Source organism: Pteropus medius, unplaced genomic scaffold, assembly GCF_902729225.1.
Source record: "Pteropus medius unplaced genomic scaffold, Ma_sr-lr_union100, whole genome shotgun sequence".
NCBI lineage: Eukaryota > Metazoa > Chordata > Mammalia > Chiroptera > Pteropodidae > Pteropus > Pteropus medius.
Window position 1 is genome coordinate 18,351,704 of NW_024349519.1, and position 20,916 is coordinate 18,372,619.

Genomic DNA, 20,916 nt, shown 5'->3' on the forward strand with positions numbered 1-20,916 from the left:
ACTTCCAACCTTACTAAAGTATGATTTTACTTTAATAAAAGGGATCCATTAGGAAGTGTAATTTAACTTGCTGGGTACAGATTCAGCAATCTTCTGGCTGGGATTTTTATTATGTTTCTCTGAAAATAATTACTACTTTAATAAGTATTTCCAAAGATCCTTTCATTTTGGCTTCTCTTCTGTCTAATGAAATTTCATTTTTGAAATAGCAAATATTTCTCAAAATTATCCCGTAGGAAAATTGAAAAGTGAGCACTAAGGATGGAGAAGAAAATACGGAATTGAACAACAAAACACAGGAGAATGAGATAACAAAAGATGAAGCCGAGTGTACCCAGGCTTTTGAGCTGCACTGCTGAAAGTGAGGCTGACTGATAACTAAGCAAAGTGGAAGAATTTCCCTATTCCTTAGAATTTTGTTATTAAGTTAAATCTTTATTTAATCAAAACATTATTAACATCATTGTTTTTTGGTTTTCTATTACTGAAAGGTAAGAGTTACAATAACTTTTCAGGTCACTTTTATGTATGTACACTAGTGCATTAAAGAACTTTTTAAAATTTGCATGTCAAACTCCTAATGACAGAACATCTTTTCTCATTCATAAGGGGCTTTTCCTCCATTTTCTTTGGCTTTTATTTTGGTCTCCTTTACATTCTCCGCCCCCTGTTCCAATTCCTTTTTTTCTTAACTATAAATGTTCTTTCAGGTTTTCCCTTAGAATTTTTATTTTATCCAGCCTATCACTAAATGAATTTATCTACTCTCATCCTTACCTTTAAATACTTGTGATATAATGAGGATGCTGCAAACTCAAGTCCAAATCTCTCTTTGGAGATACAGACTATTGGTGCCTCAAATTTAGCTTGTCCAATCATTCATTACGTTCTCTCTTCTCAAATCTTTCCTATGCAATAAAAGGCACTAGACAGCTCTTGATTTCCCCCAATCACTCAAACTAGACTTGACTAAACCTGACTGAGACTAGTTTGCAATCAAGCACATCCAAGCACTCAACTAGATTTGTCAGTTCTATCTTAAATACATTCTATTCCTCTCCTCATTTTACATACTCCGATAACTTTTGAACTTTCTCCAATTCATTCTCCAGATTCTACAGCCAGTGTGATCTTTCTGAAACACCAATCTGAATACATCTCTTCTAGCTTATCTCTCCAGCCTGTTTCTCATCCAGCATTACAGCAGTTGTACCCAAGTCATACTGGATGTCCTTGGATTCCTTTCCCTGCTCTCTATCAACTATGGAGTTCTGCACATCTAAACCAAGATAAGCATACCATCCTTTATATCTCAAGTGTATTCACTTCCTCTAGAAAGGTTTTCCTGAACCCACAGATCTGTGGTTGGTTGTCCCCGAAACATGTTCTTATAGCATTCTGTTCTTCTTTCACTGTATTTGTCACAATGTCCCATACTTGTTTAATCTTCTCCTAGATAGGAATCTCTGTGAGAAATCTGGACTACATCTTTTCATTATTTTACTTTCTGGCGCCATGATTAGCAGAGAGTAGTTATACAATAAATATATGAAAAATAAGTGTGTGCACATAAATAAATACATGCTTAGATGAATAAACATAATACCTCGTCACAGGCATTATGAGTTAAGAAAGCCAGGGAATGAGACAAAGAACTAGAGAACCTAAGCCTTTATTGTCTCCAAATACTTGTCTCAGGAGATCTTTGCACTCACTGCATGAAGTTGCAGAAATTACTGATAGAAGACAGACTAGGGAGGGAAGGAGAGAGGGAGGAAAGAAAGGGGTAGGGATAGGTCTTCCTCATCACAAACAAACAAGATCTCTACCCACAACCTAAGCCTTTTCTTGCCCTGGGCTAAGGAAGAATGAATGACTCTTGGCCATTATTAGTGAAGCTGGGTGACAGAACAATGGGTGATAGAGAAAAAAACAATTATATTTGATTACTATGAAAAAAAAAAAGATACAGTAATAAAACTATAATATCTAAATTGCAATTTAGATTACTTTAAATTGGCATCTCAGAAACCAATTTCCATGAACAAAGCATGAAAGAAACCTGGGTTCATAACATGTAATAAGATACTTACCCCCTGGTTTCCTCTTCATGACCCCTCCCCTTCTGGATTTTAATCCACTGTTCCAACTGTTGCATTGAATTGGTTCTCTGTATAACTCGATCAGCCTCTGTGTGTACAGGCCCTATATTTGGGTGATTTCCACCTCTAAGATCTGCCAGGCTAACATTAACTGTTTTGTTCTCTGAACTATTCACACTGATTGGCCGGTAGTGTCCAGTTTGAGCCAAGCATGTTGACCCATTGTCATATTCAGATGGCACAGAATTTAACTTTACACTATTAATTTTTGTTAAAGGTCTTTCTTGACCATCCTTCTGAAATCCATATTTTTCAGCTTCTAATGCCTTTTTTTCTTCATTTTTGCTTATTTCCTTGTTTTTCTGGTTATTTTGGACCTCTGGTTTAATTAGCACTCTATGGTTGGGAAAGTTATTCATTTCTTTAGCTGGTGCATTTTCAGATGTAATCTTGTCCACTCTGAAATCAGAGAATAAAATCATAGTAAATCGGATGAAATAATGCATGTTATTTCTGGGATTCAATCTAGGAAAAATGTACAATTGCCTTTGACTTTACAAAAAAAACTGAAAGGGTCTCAGAGGACAAACCTGCACAAATCCCCAATGGTGTGGTATAAAAATTGAAGCACAACACCAGAATGTCTGAATAGAAAGGGTAAAAAATACCATACAGTATGTAAAGCACTGGGTAAAAAGTGATGAGCATCCCCACCATTAGAAATCTGGAAATAAAGCAAAAAAGACTGTCCTTTGACGGTGGAACCACAAAATCCACACTTAAGAGGACCACAGCACTTAGTCATTTGAAATAAACAAAATGGCTTCCAGCTGGAGAGGCTAATGCATCATGAGACAAACATGAATCTGGTTTGTAGAAATGGCTGCACCAGAAAAATTACAGTCTGGTCCTATCAAAGATCTGAACCTTATGACTGTATTCAGGAAGACCCGAGTTTCAGCCAAGAACTCCTAGAGCCGGAGTGCACATATTCAGCTTCCAGATTGACTTAGCTATATCTGTCTTTGGGCAAGGTATATAAATTTACCATGCTTCAACCTCCTTTATAGTAAATAGGAATGACTGTAGCACCAAGGTTACAGGTTGATGTGAGTCCGGATGAGTGAATCAGTCGCTGCCACAGACTTTATTACCATTCTCACTCCATCTCACCAAGCAATCTTAGATTAGAATCTGGCATCCCATGTCCATCTCTCATCAGAAGAATGTACTGTTTAACAGTGTGTGTCTGGATCACTGGACAGTTTTACTGCTCACAACTGCAGTTGCTATATCTAGGTCTTTTTGATGAGAAGCTTTGACACCAATCGCTTCCAGGTTCTGACAAGACCAAGCGGAGTGTCTGAACCTGAATTAAACTGCCAAGATCAAGCCATGCTGGGAAGCCTCTTAGGAAATGAGCAAATTTCAATACATAATAATGTTCCTTTTGGATCTTAAGTGTATCATCGCTGCCAGTTTCAGTGATGTATATAGAAAATACATAATCCATACATCTATAGCTATAGATAGACAGTTTGGAATAAGATCAGTGAGAAAAAAAATGAAATGTGACTTTTTCTTGGAGTAAAGTGATAAACTATCCATATATTTAGTCTAGATTGTGAGCAATATTAGATATTGGGAAAGTGTGCAAAGATATGCTATGGAGCTCCTTTCCCTTGAAAGATAAAAGTCAGAGAGAAAAGACTTACACTCAAAAGTGCATTTATCATAGCTAAATTTGGAAAGAGAAGAGGAATATCAAATATCTGAAAGATTTTTTAGTTACTTCTACTCTATCTAAAGCTATATTTTCAATTAGGACTGCATTGCCTTTTTTTCTTCTTTATTTTTTCCCAAAATTTATCATTTAGTAAATATAATTAAAAACAATACATGTTGACTTTTCTTTAAGTGGAATAAAAGCAATTCAGAAATGTATGCTAAAATAGCATAATATGAAACCTGTGATCTAATTTTTAAAAGTGACATTTAAGTTAGTACAGAAGACACATGGAAATATAGAAAATGAAAATAGTGAGCCTGGAGATGGAAATTATTCAGAGAATGTATATTATACTTAGACTGTTTTATGCAAACAATGATCTGCATTCTAGGAAATTATTTTATTGTAGTTCATAGGTTAAAGACTTTATAAATTTAAAAGAAATGAACTAGTTAAAAACTGGATGTTTTATTTTTTAGGTGACATGCCTTGATAAATATTTATAAGTATTCTGGCCATATAGTACAATAATTAGATACCTTCAATTTGAATAGTCAAGATTAATAGGGCAGGATAAAAATGCAATAGCTGGAAGTAGAATAAAAAAAGTAATTTCTACAGGATAACAATAGCGGCTGACACCAGTCCGGGCACAGTGGTGGTATTCAGTAATTCCTGGCTGAGAAAATTACTTCGACACAACTGACTAAAAATTGTTATGGACACATTATCAATTAATAGGCTGTCAGAAGTTAAATCAAAAAATTGACTGTTGTCTTTATCATCCTAAATTATGAGTAATTACTAGTTTTTAGAGCAGAAAGTACAAGAAAAGAAAATGTAAGTTGAAATTCTGAGATAAGTACAACATACAATACAGAAATCATTGAGAAATCAAATATTTTAATTATTATATTGATATCTGTATTCTAACTAATTCCCTAAAAATTTTACTTTGAAGTTAAAATTACTTTAAGATTTTTAATTAATTCTTTTCACCAACATATTTTCTCTAGCAATCAGTGCTAATCATTTCATTGTTATATCCATTCAGGTCATTTTCACACATGGAATTCCAAGACCATTTTTCCCTTTTATTAGCTCTCAACCTAGAATATATATATGGTTGAGGTGGTCTGTATGTCTGTCTGTCTTTTTGTTTGTTTTTCTTGAAAATAGGTATCTTAGACTTCAATCCTGAGCCTTCTTTTTTCTCCATACTTTCTTCTAGCTTAGTTAGTTACTTGTGATTGCTTAAGTTGCTTTGGACTTGATATTTTGAAAAATAAACAGAAATAAATAGCATCAACTTAAGCCTTTTAATCAATGTCATAAGACTTTACGTGTACACTAAAAAAAGACTGAAGATTTACATTTTAATAATCCCCTAGTTTCTTGAGACCAAAAAAAAAAAGCCAGACTTGCAAGTTTGCATCTCACTGATATAAGACATGTGCTCAATTACTGCTGATTAGAAAAAAAATTAACTATCATAAATCTTTCTTCAAATTATAGAAACACATAAAATATTTTTAAAGCACATTATTCAGCAGGTATTTACATAGTTTTAGAAACAGTTCTTACTAGTTCTTAATACAGTTGAATATTTAAATGATTCATATGTTCAAGTGGGGAAAAATCATATAGATCAAATTTAACAGTACATATTTATCAAGGAATCAAATACTAGAGTTTCAGAAGGAAGAGGGTAGAATTCAATTAGTAGATATATTTAGAAATAATCTAAATGCTCGATGAATTATTTTTTGGAAACATTCATCATAAAATAATCATAATTAACCAAGAAATGATGAAGAAATAAAACATCACAACATTTTATTTTGATTTATTAAACTTCAAAAATATACAACATACTAAAAATATTCAATAAAATTAACTTCATAAATATAAATTCTTTTAAGATTTAGGACCTTAAATAACACTATCTTGTGTAGTTTTAAGATAATAATTAAAAACGTACTTACCGGAAATTAAATGTAATTCTGTAAGAAGAAAGAATATTCAGTTTGAATGTTAAGATTCTGGATTCACCTCAGTACACTGATAGGTGAAAATGAATAGAGAGGAAAGGTGGAACAAAAATGCAGGCAGTATTTCAAACTAACTAACGGTATATCATGTCATGACTACTAAAATGATATGTACTATGATAATGATATACTTGAAAGGCATGGAATAAAATGTAAGTGGAAATCACCATTATTTTCCTTACAAGCCTTTACCTTTTCACAGGTTCTGTCTGTACCAGGGCAGCATCTAACATGGCTTTCATCCACAATTCCATCTCCTTTCCTGTATCAGTGCAGAAATAATAGGTCCGCATGTTTGGATGTGCTGCCTGATTGAAAATAACACGATCATTTTAAATAGGAATATGGAATCTGCAAAAGAAAAAGAAAGAAGTTAAGTGTGTCTCTGCACAGATCATTACTATCGAATTTCAAAAAAGTAGGTCTGTTTTATATATGGATATAGAAATGAATGACTTGCAAAAAAATAATTCAATCTTGAAAAATATATAAATATTAATTTTTTTCTCTTTATGGGTTTTTTTTAAATTAAAAAAAAGTGAATGGGAAGGAAGGGAGGTAAAAAAACAAAGCACTTAGTTGTGCATGTTCCATGTACAAATCCCTAGCAATTTCCATTTACTGTAATTCATACCACTTTATTCAAGAATATTCCAGAGCAACCAGAAACAAAATTAATTGAAATGTATGAATTATATAGTCTTTCCCCCTTCTGTTAGTCATTCTTTAGTCCTCAAAAGGTGCTGCTACTAAAAAGCATTTATCTAATCCTTACAGACACTTAATTTAAAAGTGAGAAGTACGTTCTTTATGGTGGTTCAACCTGTCTCTATTTCAGAGAAACCGAAGGAAACAAAATGAAGAAAGGCTGATGAGACTGCTACCCAAGGTGTGAGCACTGAGCCCTCAGCTTAATCCACAGGCTGACCTGGCAAAGATGGACTGCATTAGTAGCTGCGTCAAAATAGTGGGGGATGGCTGAGGATACATTCTTAATTTCCGCTTAAAAATGTCTAGGTGGGAAAAAAAATGTCAAGTGGGAGGAAGAAGAGGGTAAAGGGGGTCAAATACATGGGGATGCTAGGAGACCTGGCATTGGGTGGTGAACACATGATTCAATATACAGATAATGTATTATAGAAATGTATACTTGAAACCTATATAATTTTATTAACCAATGTTACCCCAATAAATTTAATAAAATAAAAATAAAAATGCCCGTGACAGTTTCCTACTAGACAGTGAAAGACTAGGAAAAATAAACAAGACTATTTCAGAATGAGGTAAAGGGAAGAGTACTAAGTATGTAGTCACTCTGCTAAATATAAAAGGTGATAAGAATAAATCTGGAGCCACACACTTTACTCCCAGATCTTAACTATCTGCTTTATCTGCAATGTTAAATTCGTTTCTTCAATTTTTTTTTTCATAAAGAATCAGGACATAAATAAATTCAATAAACAAACAGTGACCAAAATAACTACAAAACCAACAAATCTCACTGAACATGTAAAAGATATAAAGCTATCTATGCAAACAACTCAAAAGAAACAGCTCAAATGCTACATGTTGTTAAAATGATTAAAACCACATGTTAAAATGATTAAAAGCGTCACTGGACTCACTAAGTGGCGTTTTGGAGAAATGAATAAAGACCACTGCCCATATTTGTGATCAATGGAAGGAACAATGGTTATTGCTAAGCAGATTCAGTTGTAGCCATGACTCAGATACTAACAAGCCACACTCATGCTTGCCATCTGTCAAATGGAAATATTTACTAGATGATGGTAAACTTCCCTGTCTAGCTTTATGTTCCACAATTGCATTCAACAATGTCTATGAATTTCTACTTACCATTGTGAAAAACAGTAGCATCAATGTCAACAGACTTAGTAGTAAAATTGGCTCATAAATTCAGAGGAAACAACATCGAAGAAGAGAGAATTTGAAACAGAAATTACTATCCTTGTTACAGATAAAATTAAATCAATAATTACAGAGAAAATGTACTTAATATGCATGGTTGTTTTATTGCTATTTTAACATTCCAGTATTGTTTTTTAAGAGTCTAAGAACCCAGCAGAATGTCTTATGAATAATATAAATTCAAGAAACATTTGCCAAATTGATGAGCAAACAAAATTTTAAACACACAACTAAATAAGTGTTAGTATCACATAGCTCTATATGTATACTTTATAAAGTTATTATTTTAGTTATCTAGATTAAATTTTCTCATTTAACATCTTAAAATATTTAATCGTTTCTCTGGTTCACACTGTTAACAAAATTTATTGCAATGTGAAGCTATTCCCCTCCCACACCCAGGTCTTTATTTAGATGTTACCTTCACATTGAGCCCATCCATCACCCCCACCACCCTGATAACCTTTCCCGCTCTTTTTTCTTCCATAGCTAGAAATGTAACATGTTAATTAGCACAGTTGTAAATCAGATGCAGTCCTGAGTATTCTTTAAAAAAGTGAGTGAGAATTAAAAATGAAATCAATTTGATAATGGTATAAACATTTTCATTGTCAAATAACACCATATTAGCCTTATTCTCCCCCCCACTTTCCTTTAAATAAAAAATTTACATTAAATCCTTCAGCGTTCTTAATTTAAAACTGACTTTAAAAAAAAATAGGTGACCTCTGAAGTTTACTTCAGCCACATATCCTAAAGCAAAGAATGAAGCATGGTTTTCGAAAACAAATAATAGCCAACTCAGCCTTAAGGTGGCCTCTAACTTGAGGGTGTTCCACAAACCAGCATATCACAGAGATAGTCAGGGGAGGGGTAGACGTTCAGGTCTGCTTCGAATTAATAATAACATTTACATCTTAACTTCAATATTCTCTCAAAAGTACCTGATGTTCATAATGTACTTAGACCCCCAAAATCTTTGCAAATATTCTATGATTATAAATGTACACATATTATGTCAAAGAAAGTTATTATGAAAAAAATTCATTTATATGGTAACCTTTAAAAAATAGTAAAATGATCACCAGGATACCTACAGCTCTATTTACCAATTATTAGAATTTTAATGTATTTGCTTTATCTTGAACCATGTGAAAGTACAGACATAGAGACACTTGGTCCTTCAATATTTGAGCATGTGCTTCCTAATTAAAGGGACATGCTCTTACTCATTTTAAATATAAAAATGACTAAGTGAAATATCTTTATAATAATCTATTTTTAAATCAAGGCAAGATTCAAATACAGAATAAAAAAGTATGGCTATTTCCTTACCTTAAAAGCATATTTACGATTAATGTGATCCTCAGAGGTAAGCATAGCTATCTGAAAACTAGGTAGTAGTATGCTTCCCAAGATACCCTCTTCTTTCTCATCTAAGAAGTAATTGAACATCTGATTAGAATTTAAAATGTTTTCATGAAGTACGATAAATTTTCTCAAAATTTATTCTGACCAAATCAAAAGGTTCTTTTATGTAAACAAACTGTATACATGTATTGTTTAGATAGCTCTTTATAAGGTTTTAAAGGAAAATATTAAATAACAGAAGTATATATTCCTCTTCACCTTCAACAAGCTTCCTTATCCTAAACAAATCAAAATTGGTCCCACATGTCAGAAAAATGTCAACTAGACATAAAAATAGCATACATTTGTTTGGCAAATATACTGCATTTTACAAAGCCATTTAACATGTGATTTCCTGAAAATATATTAGCATATAAATAACAACACAGAAACTTTACAAAATTAATCTACCCACATTTATATTAAGATTTAAATGCCCAACAATTTTAAGCCTAGACAAATGCACAGATGGCTCACTTGCTCACAACCTTTTGTCTTGGCTCACCAATGAGGTCTTCCTTTACCCTATTTTAAACTGTTTCCACTCTTAGCCATCACAGGGCCCTCTCTTCTCTTTCTGGAACTTTATTACTCTCTCCCCCACTCCCAATACTTTTGATACACTATATATTTTAGTTATTTATCATCTTTCTCTCCCCACTAGAATGTTCCATGAGGAGCAGATGAATAAATTAACATATCTGTAAATATATATATTCTATATATATATATATTCTCTATGTATATATAGAATATATATATTTACAGATATGTATTAACTATTACAGACATATATAAACTATGCTATAAAAAATATATGCTTTTAAAAACATAAAACTGAAGATCTGCTTTTACCAGTCATTCTGATATATAATAAAGTTATGTGAATAAATTACAGAACTATAAGGCAAGCACATAAAATAAACTGAGGAAAATGATAAAACAATAATCTTGGCATAGTATAGATTCATATTATTAAATTGCTGCTTGGGGGCAGAGATGTTTATAAAACCTGAAATACATAGTTCACTGTTAGAGACCCATAAGACAAGTTAACAAAGCCAAGCATTAGGCTGATGAACTCACCAAGGAGAAAAACTGGAAATGAGAAATAATTCTTTTTATTATGTTTGTTTGCCATGTTTTTTTATTATCATAAAGTAAGCAAGAGATTTTATTTATTTTGCCCTCATTTCCAGAATATATGATAAACTTCCAAAGCAAAAAAGTCGCATTAAATAGACATAATTTCGATAGCCTTTCTCATAACAAAGGAACAAAATTTTGTTTTTAGTGTACTGAGCTCATTTGGGTATAGTCCATAAATATAAAAAAGAATGAACAAAAGTGTAGATTTAGTCCAAAAGGCAAAAAAAAAAAAAAGTAGAAAGCAGTTGTCAATTATAGAGAATATGACAATTTGAAAGAATGAATCACATTCTAATTTTAAATTCAATTTTGTTTATATAAAGCATATAATTAGAAACAGCTCATGAAGTCATCTTTACTAAAAAAATCATTATCAAATAATACATTCATTTTCTTTGTCACTTAATTGGAAAAAGTGACTTTCTTAAAAGTTATTTCCGAATATGCGGAAGCTGTATAGCATAGGGTGACATCACCATATTATTATGGACTGTTTCCCAGCCAGATACTAAGTCGCTGTGAGATCTCTGGCAACTTACTGATGCTGTGCATCTCAGTTTCATCAACTATAAAATCTCAAAGGATTAGGGTTAAATGGGTTAATAGACACAAGGAACTCAATAACGCACTCAGCCCAAATCAAGTGTTCAATAAATATTGCCATTATTATATAAAATTAAAGACAATGCATATAAAATCTTCATCTTCTGCCAAATGACCATTCCAAGAGTTCTTTGCTATATTCATTAAAGGTTTCTTCTAATCAGGGCGTTCTTCTGTTTAGTTCTCTATCAAGCCTGACCTAACTCTTATTTTCTATCATCCAGAGGGTTTCACATACTGCCAAGCAAAAGGCAGGTAGTGAGTAATGTTTATAGAATGAACAAACACTATGGGGGTCAGCTGGGCCTTTTTCAGACTGCATAGCAGCCCAGCTTCTCTCTGCCCCATCTTACATCCTTCCCTTCCCTGTCACAGGTAGTGGCCTCAAGAACACTCCCCAATAAACCTCTTGATCATTAATCTCCATCATAGAGCTTGCTTCCAGGAGAACACAAAACAACCTGGGACAGGAACCAATTTGATTCAAGTGACATTTTAAATTCCCCTTTTCTACTTCAGCTTTAATGATGTTTGAGAACAAGACAAGAAATACATATAAAATTACAGACTAAATATTATTATGATCATTCCTTACCTAAAATACTTCAATATTTTGTTAGTCTCTTGGCTTCTAGTTCAAGTGCTAGGGTAATTTTTAGAAAAACATACACTTGATCCTGCTGTTATCTTGCATTAGGATGGAGTTTAAATTCATTAGGATGGCAATCAAATACCTTTTGTGCCTTGATCTACTTTTTTAGCCTTTACTCCTGCTAGGGCTTTAGGTATAACCTTCATTCTAACAATATAAGCCCAATGTGTAATTTTTTAAATATGTCACATTCACTCATGCTTAGTACAAGCTAAGATCTTTGCCTAGACCACCCTTCTTTCCTAATCCCTTCCTTGTACAGGCCTGGTCAAACTCATTCAATATAACTAAACACTACGACATTCTTTCTCAGACTCCTTCAGGTTATCATTGTGTTCCATAAGGAGAGGGGTTTATATTGTTCATCTCTGCATCCTCTTACCTAATAAGATGTCTGGCATGTCAAAAGAGCGCACTGCTAGCTACCACCTTAGTCTAAGCCATTATCATTTCTACATAATAACTCTTTAACAGTCTCTGCTTCCTTCCTTCCCCTTTATAACCCACTCTCTAATAGCAGCTTGAGTGAGTTTTTCAAATTGTAAACCAAAGCATCTCACTCTTATGCTTAAAAACACCAATTGGTTCCTTACAACCTACAGCAGAACCCAGACTCCAATAGAGTCCTACACTGGTGCAATCTCCTTTTCTCCCATCCATCACTTCCTTCCCTACTGCTAGTCCCTCAGCTCAGCATACTGGTTTCTCTTTGTTCCTTCAACATTCCAAATACTTTCCTAAGCCTATAAATTTTTTTCAGTATATTTATAGACTGTTCAGAGCTTTGAATGAGAATAAGAAAATATTTGTTACTTCTCATATAAAAATTTCCTGATGTTAATTTGCAACAAAAAACCAACACTGAATTCCTTATAATTTGCTATTGTTCATGGAAAGGTGAATGACAGCACTAATGCTCCTCCTGTCTGGAATACTTGCTTACTCTAGCTCTTCCTTGTAATTTAGATCTTGCTAATTAAAATATGTGCTCAGAGTATCAATCCAGGGAGACCTTTCTCCCATGGCTGCCCTTTGTATTATGAACATATTTTCTTAAAAGCACTTATCATGGTCTTTACTTTTTTGAGTTTATTTATTGTCTCTCTGACTTCTCTAGAATGTAAGCTTCATAAGAACTTTTTCTCACTGCTGTTTGGACAGTAGCCGAAATGAAGCAGGTCTTCCTGCTCAATAAATATTTACTGAATGAATTAAGCTCCATGGTAAATTTCGTTAACAGATTGAGTATAGAAAAGAACAATCTATGTGATTTATCACAGTGGGTTCATGATCTGCCTGTTATATTGCAAAGAACAGAGAGAACTTGGGCTTCCATCTAGTATGGGCTGCCAATCTATTGTAAAAAAAATAGCAAATCACTTATTTTCTTTGTCTTATTTTCCATATCTGTAAAACATGAACTGTTAAAAAATACTGACAGCACGCTCTGTGTATTAGTCTACTAGATGCTTTAACAGATGCAGAAGAAATGGGGCTGCTGTATTCGGCGTTGGGAGAAGAGGAGATCTGGATGGGCCAAAACTTGTGGTTAAGAGAAGTGCCTGGGTGTACATCCTGGCTCTGATGCTAATTAGTTGTGAGACCCCCAGGCAACCAAAATGACCTTGCTGTCCCTTAGTTTCCTTCTGTGTGAATGGGGATAGTAAGATTCTCCACCTCATTAGGGAGCTGTGAGGAAGAGATGAAATAATTCACTTATGTAACTTGCTCAGCATATAAACGCAAACTATTACGATCATCTCAATAAAATCTGATCGTTTTTATTTAAAAATTGACATTTCCTGCTGATAAAACAGTGAAAGTATATAATATCATATACTTCTTTCCAATCATATAAGGATAGAAGTGAGTTAAATGGTATTTCTTTCCTTTCTATATTCTTTTTCTACTATTCCTATCTGAGGAACCATACTAAAATTAATAAATACACTGAATGTAAAATGTGTAGGGTTAATAACAGTATGAAATCTCATACTCAACATAGCTTCTGAACTTTACTTTTTCAAATCAGGTGAAAAGTCTTCCTATTTTAATAAAAGTAATGAGGAGCACCTTTCCGTGAACAATAGCAAATTATAAGGAATTCAGTGTTGTTTTTGTTGCAAATTAACATCAAGAAATTTTTATATGAGAAGTAACAAATATTTTCTTATTCTCATTCAAAGCTCTGAACAGTCTATAAATATACTGAAAAAAATTTATAAGCTTAGGAATAATGTCTGAGTTACAACTCTTGACTTTTCTGAAAGAGTGGGGAAAACCTTTAAGGAAAATTGTAGAGTAAGCTTGGCACTTAACTAAAGATAATACCACAATTGCAGCCTGACCAACATCTCTCTGACAAAATGAAATTTTATAGGTTTGGTTAATTCTGACTCAGCAGTACTTCTCAACCACAGTTTGCAGTTGGGGGAAATAAGATAAATATAATTCAAGTAATTTAAATTTTAAAGGTTAACATGTATTATTATTGCTTTGATAGATGAGTGCAAAATTATGCCACATTTTTTTTTGTGTAATCACATAAAGTAAAATTTGAAACTGCTAAATGGTTCTAAAATCTTGTGATATAGTTATTAAAGTTATTAATTATTAATTATGTGCTGACAATCTAATTCTTTAGTAACTGTTTCCAACCAGACTTTAAAGTAAGGAAGAAGTGATTGTCTAGATTCATGATTTTATATTACAGCTGAAGCAGAGTTCTACAGAAATCATAGCCTATGTACAACACCCTCCATTATTAGGTAGCAACTTTGTAGTATCCAACAGACTTATATAAGCACATGAGCACAGATCTGAGTTAAAATCATATTAATAATTTACTAACCTAAAAAACACATAAATAGGAGTTTATGATATCCATATGGGATAAATGAAAAACTGCTACTCCATATAATAATACCCTTATTTCTTCTCCATCAACACTGACAGCCTGGTATGTACCCCTTCCACAACTTGCGCCATGTTTCAGGGAAGCTGTCAATGTTTGTAAAAAAAAAAAAAAGGCGTGTGTGTGTGTGTTGGGAGGGAGGCTGGAGGGTATCATAATAAATACATTTATTTGTAATTTTTAAAATGTGCCAATACATCAGAGTAGCCTTTGACAGTCTAAAATTATTTGCTGAGGAAAACTGGCTGCCCAGTAGACCTACAGCTAGATCTAACAAAGCTGACACAAAAATAATCTCATCAAACACATGATTTTTAAAAAAATCTATCAGGCACTGAATTCAAGGATAAAATTATAGCATGAAGATTCATATATTCTTTACACAAAACTAATCAGATTAACACACTTAGATTATAGAAACTGGACCAAAATTCAGACTAATTTGCTTGAAACACTATATTGTCTTCTGTCCTAACTCAATTTCTCAGTATTATATGTCAATGAAGAAAAGATTTTTCTGCTATTTGTTAATAATAAAATACAAAAAGAATTGACAATTTTTCTTTAAAAAAGGATCTAATACTTAACATATATTGTATTGCAATTATAAAACATACTTAGTTTATGTTACTTAGTTTAAACTCACCTCTGTAATAAAAAAGACAAAGGTCAGAAAGCACGAACCAGCGTTTCTTCCATAGCTTCATGCCAGTACTGTCCTGCATTAAATCAGCATGTTAAAAATTTTTTTTTTCATTTCAGAAAGTTAGACTTCATTTCAGGTGCATTTATGTAAAATAAATTTTAAAAATGAGGTGTGTTTGATATATGCTACACAGAAATTTAAAAAGCCAATCAAAATTTTGGCGTAGTTTTCTATGGACTTGCATCATATTAAGATATTCCCAAGTACAACGGTCTCTGAAGAGTAATACTATCATATAAAAGGAATACTGTTGAAGCATTCTAATTTGATTTCATATTGGTAAGCAATGTGAAATTCACTCTTCTAAACAAACATGTCTGCTAGCATGAGGATAATGTAACCATGAAGCAGTACATGATTCTGGTAAATCGAATTTAATAAATATGTTAATCTTCAACAAGAAGGAAAATATGTGGATTAAAATTATTCCAAAGGTAATGTGATTTTAAATGACTGTGCTAAAGGAAACTTAGCATACAAATACATTCATAAATATTTTTTCTTCTGACATATACAGTCTGGGTTTTGCTCATCTTGCAGAAAAGAGTGCCTATTTGGCAGCTCTTTCTAAGTAATTTAATTCATAAAAATACCAAGCTCAAACAAAATTACAATTTTAATAAAAATTATCTTTCCACATTTCCCAAAGGCAATAAAGCAAAACTGAAAGAGAAAATGAAACATGAATACCAGCGGGGAAAAAAGGCCAGTTTGGATGTTAATTGAGCAATATTTCTTAATTTTCTTCTAGTTGTGACCATCATCTAATAATGACTTAACAATAACAACAACAAAATACATGGATGAAAATCTCTCAGAGTAAAATACTGTACTTAAAACTGAGAGCTATGCAAGGAAAAGACCAAAACAAAAAATAAACAAAAAATGGGTATACGGTATTTTTAATTTCCTAATTATATTCTTTCCTTAGTACAGATAATTTAAAAAAGTTTAGATTTTTAAGCACCTCTGCAAATAAATATTCTCTATAAGTCACACCTATTAAAAAATAAGCACTCATGGTAGAGAAATTGGTTGGTAACTTTCGCAGTAATAAATTAACCAAGGGATCAAGAAACAAGAATTAGAATCATTTTAAATAAGGAGTTCCCATAAACTCTATTAGGTACAATACTGCACTGAGCTATTTGAACATAATTTGGTCTTACTAGAAAGACTAGTTTAAAAAATCTTTTAGCTTTAATAAGTTTAAATATCATATAGGTAAAATATAATATCTTTAAATAAAAATGAAAAGTTGGTATACAAGTTATATAACCACTTAACTTAGTGAGAAATTGGCAAAACTAATTTGCCTGAATGATTGGGAATTCTCTGTATTTTAAGATGGTCCTCTTCCAATACATTAGTTTAGCTGCTACCCAACTTTCACATGGAACAATGTTTAATGAATGTTTCATATCAAATTCATTATGAATTTTAATGCATATAATTATTAGGTCATCCAAAAGCAATTAGCAATATTTGACAGAAGAAATATGCACTATCATCAAAGAACTATTATTTAACTTGTTCTGTATCATCTGTATACATGTAGAATCGGGGAGACAGAACAAAGATAAAGGTCTTGAATGCCAAATATATCATCTCAGTTATCTGGTGGTTACTTATTGAAACCTAGCCACAATTCAAAAAGTAAAAAGGAAAACAGCCTCCAAGCAGTCAAAATAGATGTCATAAAACCCAATGTACATGCACTCCTACTAATTCCAAAATTAATGACAAAGTTCCAAAAAAGCTCAGTTATCAGGTTTCCCAGACAATAGAACAATATAACCCTCAACTTATAAGCATGTCTGAAAGTGAACCATGCTTGAGCAAATAAAAGAAAAAGGAAAAAAACAAACAAAAAAACCCAGCATCAATACTAAAGAAAGTAGTCTTGAGAGCATAAAAGAAAAAATCCAAAAATCAGAAAATCTCAAATTATGATCAGATTTGTCTATAAATTAAGGCAGAGAAGTATATAATTGTACATTTCTCTAATGATTTTTAAAAGAATAGAAAAATGAATAATACCTCTGTAGGTTTTTTTCCATTTAAAAAATATTTCTGCCTGGATAATTTTAGCATGTTATTCCTACATTTCATACAATATATTTCAAATCTAGAAATATCTATAACACACAGCCTGTTCTAAGTAACATCCATTACCTTTTCTTTCTTCACCATTCCCCTAACATTCTTTAGTGGTAATAAGAAGTCAAAGAACCCGGATGACTATAGTTCTTCCTCCATTTCATATAATATAATAAATCTTAGGTACACTTGGCCGAAAAATTCTCTTTTGATTCCGTCTTTTTTTCACACCAAATAGGATAAAAAAAAAAATACCTGCTTATAAAGCCAACCTCGTCTAACCACAGGTGCATTAGGATTCCTTTTAATTGAATTTGATCTCTTTCCAAAATTATGAACTTTTTTTGAAGCCCGTGAGGTCTAAATAGAAAAAAGCACAATAGACAATGTGGTATTAAGAACTAGATATTTGAGTTTATATTTCATCTTCATAATTTTAATCTCTTTTCATATTACTCTGAAAACTTAATCTTTTCAGATGAATTATTGCAATTCTGCTTTTGCTGGTTTAGCTCTTTCAAGTGTAAGAATTGTGAAGAAAGACTTCTTCCTCCAGGATATTACAGAAGAATCACAAGTTTTTCTACAATCTCTCCTTTAAATCTGGATATACAATTTTTAAAAAGGCACTGGGTGTGTCAGTATTTTGTCCCACATGTTATATAAATTGAATGAACCTTGAGTAAAAATTATTAACACAGCTTTAAAAATAAAAAAAATAACACAAATTTTCCCTTTATATCTGCATTTAACAGTGTTGTTTTAAATATGAAAGTTAGCATCAAGTCACAAGAGAAACAGATATAAAATATAAACAAACATATCACATCAAGTCAAAATAAGAGTGGAAAGATCTGCTTAATGTCATATAGTATTTTCTTTATGGGTAACTCTGAACTTGAATGATACCAGACAGCTGGTGTTTACTGTATTCTTAAAAGTACACATAAGGATATACAATCTTTTAAGATATTGCTATATTTGGCAGAAATAGCAGTAGAAAACAACAACAAAAAAAGAAGCTGAATTTTAATTTCTCTATGAAAGTAAATAATATCAAGTCATCTTTCAACTTATCTATAATCTTTGGAAATCTAGCATATTTCATTAGAATTTTGTTTTATGTTTAGTACATAATAAAATGTTAAGGCCCAAAATCAACCACATTTTTCCTAAAGCACATTTCTGATAAATTTTAATTTACTTTTGAACAGATAATGTTGAAACACAATATACAACTCAAATAGTACCAAAAAAAAAAAAGAAAAAAAGAAAAAGAAAAACAAACAAAGAAACAAAAAAACACCTCAAATATAAAACAAGAAACATTCTACTTCTCTCTTACCCCTGGGCACCGGCACCCAAACAACGCTCACTCACAATCCTGTGAGGCAACCAGTATCACTGCGTATCTATGTGTCTATCCTTCTAAAATAACTGTTTTCTTGGTTGCAGAATATAATATAATATAATGCAGAATATCCGCTTTTTTCAATTTCACTATTTTTTGGAGCTCACTACATAAAAAGAATGCCTACTTACTCACACTTTCGCCTATGTCATAAAACTTTTTAGTCTTTGTAAATCAGAGAAGTGAAAAATGATGTCCTTTTCTGGTTTTAACTAGCATTTTTCATATTACGAATGAATTTGAGAATCTTTTTCATATATTTTAAGAGTAAAATTCCATTTTTTATTTCAGGAAAGTGATTTTCTGTATTTGCCCATTTAAACACTGGGTTATAAGCCTTTTTCTTATTGATGCTCTACATCTATTAATTACAAAGGAATTTTTCTTTAACTGTTACATGAATCGTAGATATTACGCATGCATGATAATTTTCTATGGTTGTATTTCTTGATCTGACTTCTGGGTTTTAAGTCATATTTAGAAAGCCCATCCACATTCTGAGTTAGTTTGTTTGTTTCTTTCTTTCTAAATCTTCCACTCTTTTTGTGGTACTTTAGTTTTGTTTTTAACATTTTAGCACCTCATCTATCTAGAAAATTTTTGGTGTAAAGTATGAGGCACAGATCCAATTTTCTTTCCAGACAATCACTTAGTGGGCCTTAATCCACCTATCATTTTTCTAGATTTTAATTAAAATACATTAATGAAGCTTATAATACAGTTATCCTACTAGTGTTTTATGTCATACGAGAATTAAAAATTGTTATTTGAAAATTTACATTCACACTTATAATATTTTACAAAATTTCATTTCTAAAACCTTAACAAGCATTTAAAGTAGATAACTAGTGACTATTTCTTTACATTAACCATAATTTACTATTATAATTGTTTTACTATCATAAAATAGTTGTTTTAAATATATTGTTTTTTAAGTAAATAAGATTATTCTTTATCATCCTTTGATTCTCTCAATATTCATTAATTTAGGAAATTAGCACTACCTTTAAGGCAATTATTTATTTATTCAGATTTAGTAGCAAATATTCAGAGTTTGAAGAAATTTTTATATTAAAATTCTAAATTTAAAATAACATTATGTTTTAAAGTATAAGAAGCAATAACAAGTTTTAAAGTAGACATACAACTCTAGGATCACAGATTAAACAATTAACATTGTCGATGCTAAAGAAAACCACTCACTTCTATTTCTATATATATATGGCTATGGCACTTTTCATATAGTTGATTCTAAATACTACATAGTCGTCAAGCATACTGGTATAGAGTTTCCCTTTCATAGTAAGGGATTTTATATTTATTTTTAAATAGTATAAATTTGCTCCATCTAGGCATACTTAGTAGTCAGAAAATAGAATTTCTAGGCCATTATTATATTAATCTTCACCTTTAAAACTTAATTCAATAAACTCTAACTCTCTTAAACATCCATTATTGCATTTGTGAAATTATTCAAAATCTGAACTTCATATTTTTAAAAATGCAAGTCATTAAATTCTTAAAATATAATATTACTTTATATTCCAAGCCATTGCTTCTTACGTCAATTACCCTTAATGTAATTAGGTTCATGTAATAAAAAAATGAAATGATTATTTATATTCTAAAGGCTATTCAGAGTAATAGCAAAATAGTGACTACCAATTATATCAGCTATCAGTAACAGTAAGCAAAATAACTTACTCTTCCTACAGGGCTCATTGGATGCACTGCATAATCTGAAGACATGTTATAGTTAGAAGCTTCATTTATCATGCTTATAGGTCGTTCCTTCTTTTCTTCAGATGTCATAGTTGGAACAGTCCTGAAAATATAATATGTCAGAATGCTAGAACTTGCTGTTTATGTAAACTGCTTTAAAATAAAGCTTCTCTAAGGTTCACAATGTTGGTAGCCTACTTTTTCAAAATAGTTTGATACAAGTTAGAGCTTAATAAAGTTCTATAGTCAAAGCTTAATATTTACAGCTACTTTAAACATAACTAACACTTTTTCAAATCACAACATAAGTTATTAGCATGTTCACTTTAATAATTGTTATTACAGATATTTTACTTGGTCATCTAACTGGAAACTTTAAAAATGTAGTGACAAAATTAGCTATTACAATATTGAAAACAATAACAATGATATCAAAAA

The 20,916-nt window shown here is 31.7% G+C and overlaps 1 protein-coding gene across 8 annotated transcripts in view; it reads right to left on the reverse strand.

The window, feature by feature from the left end:
• Positions 1–20,916, reverse strand: part of PLEKHA5 (pleckstrin homology domain containing A5) — a 191,266-nt gene that overhangs the window by 56,171 nt on the left and 114,179 nt on the right. For all 8 annotated transcript variants that reach the window (XM_039882571.1, XM_039882568.1, XM_039882566.1 and 5 more), the window contains 6 exons: positions 20,461–20,581; positions 17,601–17,705; positions 15,186–15,258; positions 9,147–9,247; positions 6,075–6,190; positions 2,094–2,561 (listed from right to left, as the gene is read on the reverse strand). In XM_039882571.1, the coding sequence (XP_039738505.1) occupies positions 2,094–2,561; positions 6,075–6,190; positions 9,147–9,247; positions 15,186–15,258; positions 17,601–17,705; positions 20,461–20,581 (984 nt within the window). The remainder of the gene's footprint in view (positions 1–2,093; positions 2,562–6,074; positions 6,191–9,146; positions 9,248–15,185; positions 15,259–17,600; positions 17,706–20,460; positions 20,582–20,916) is intronic.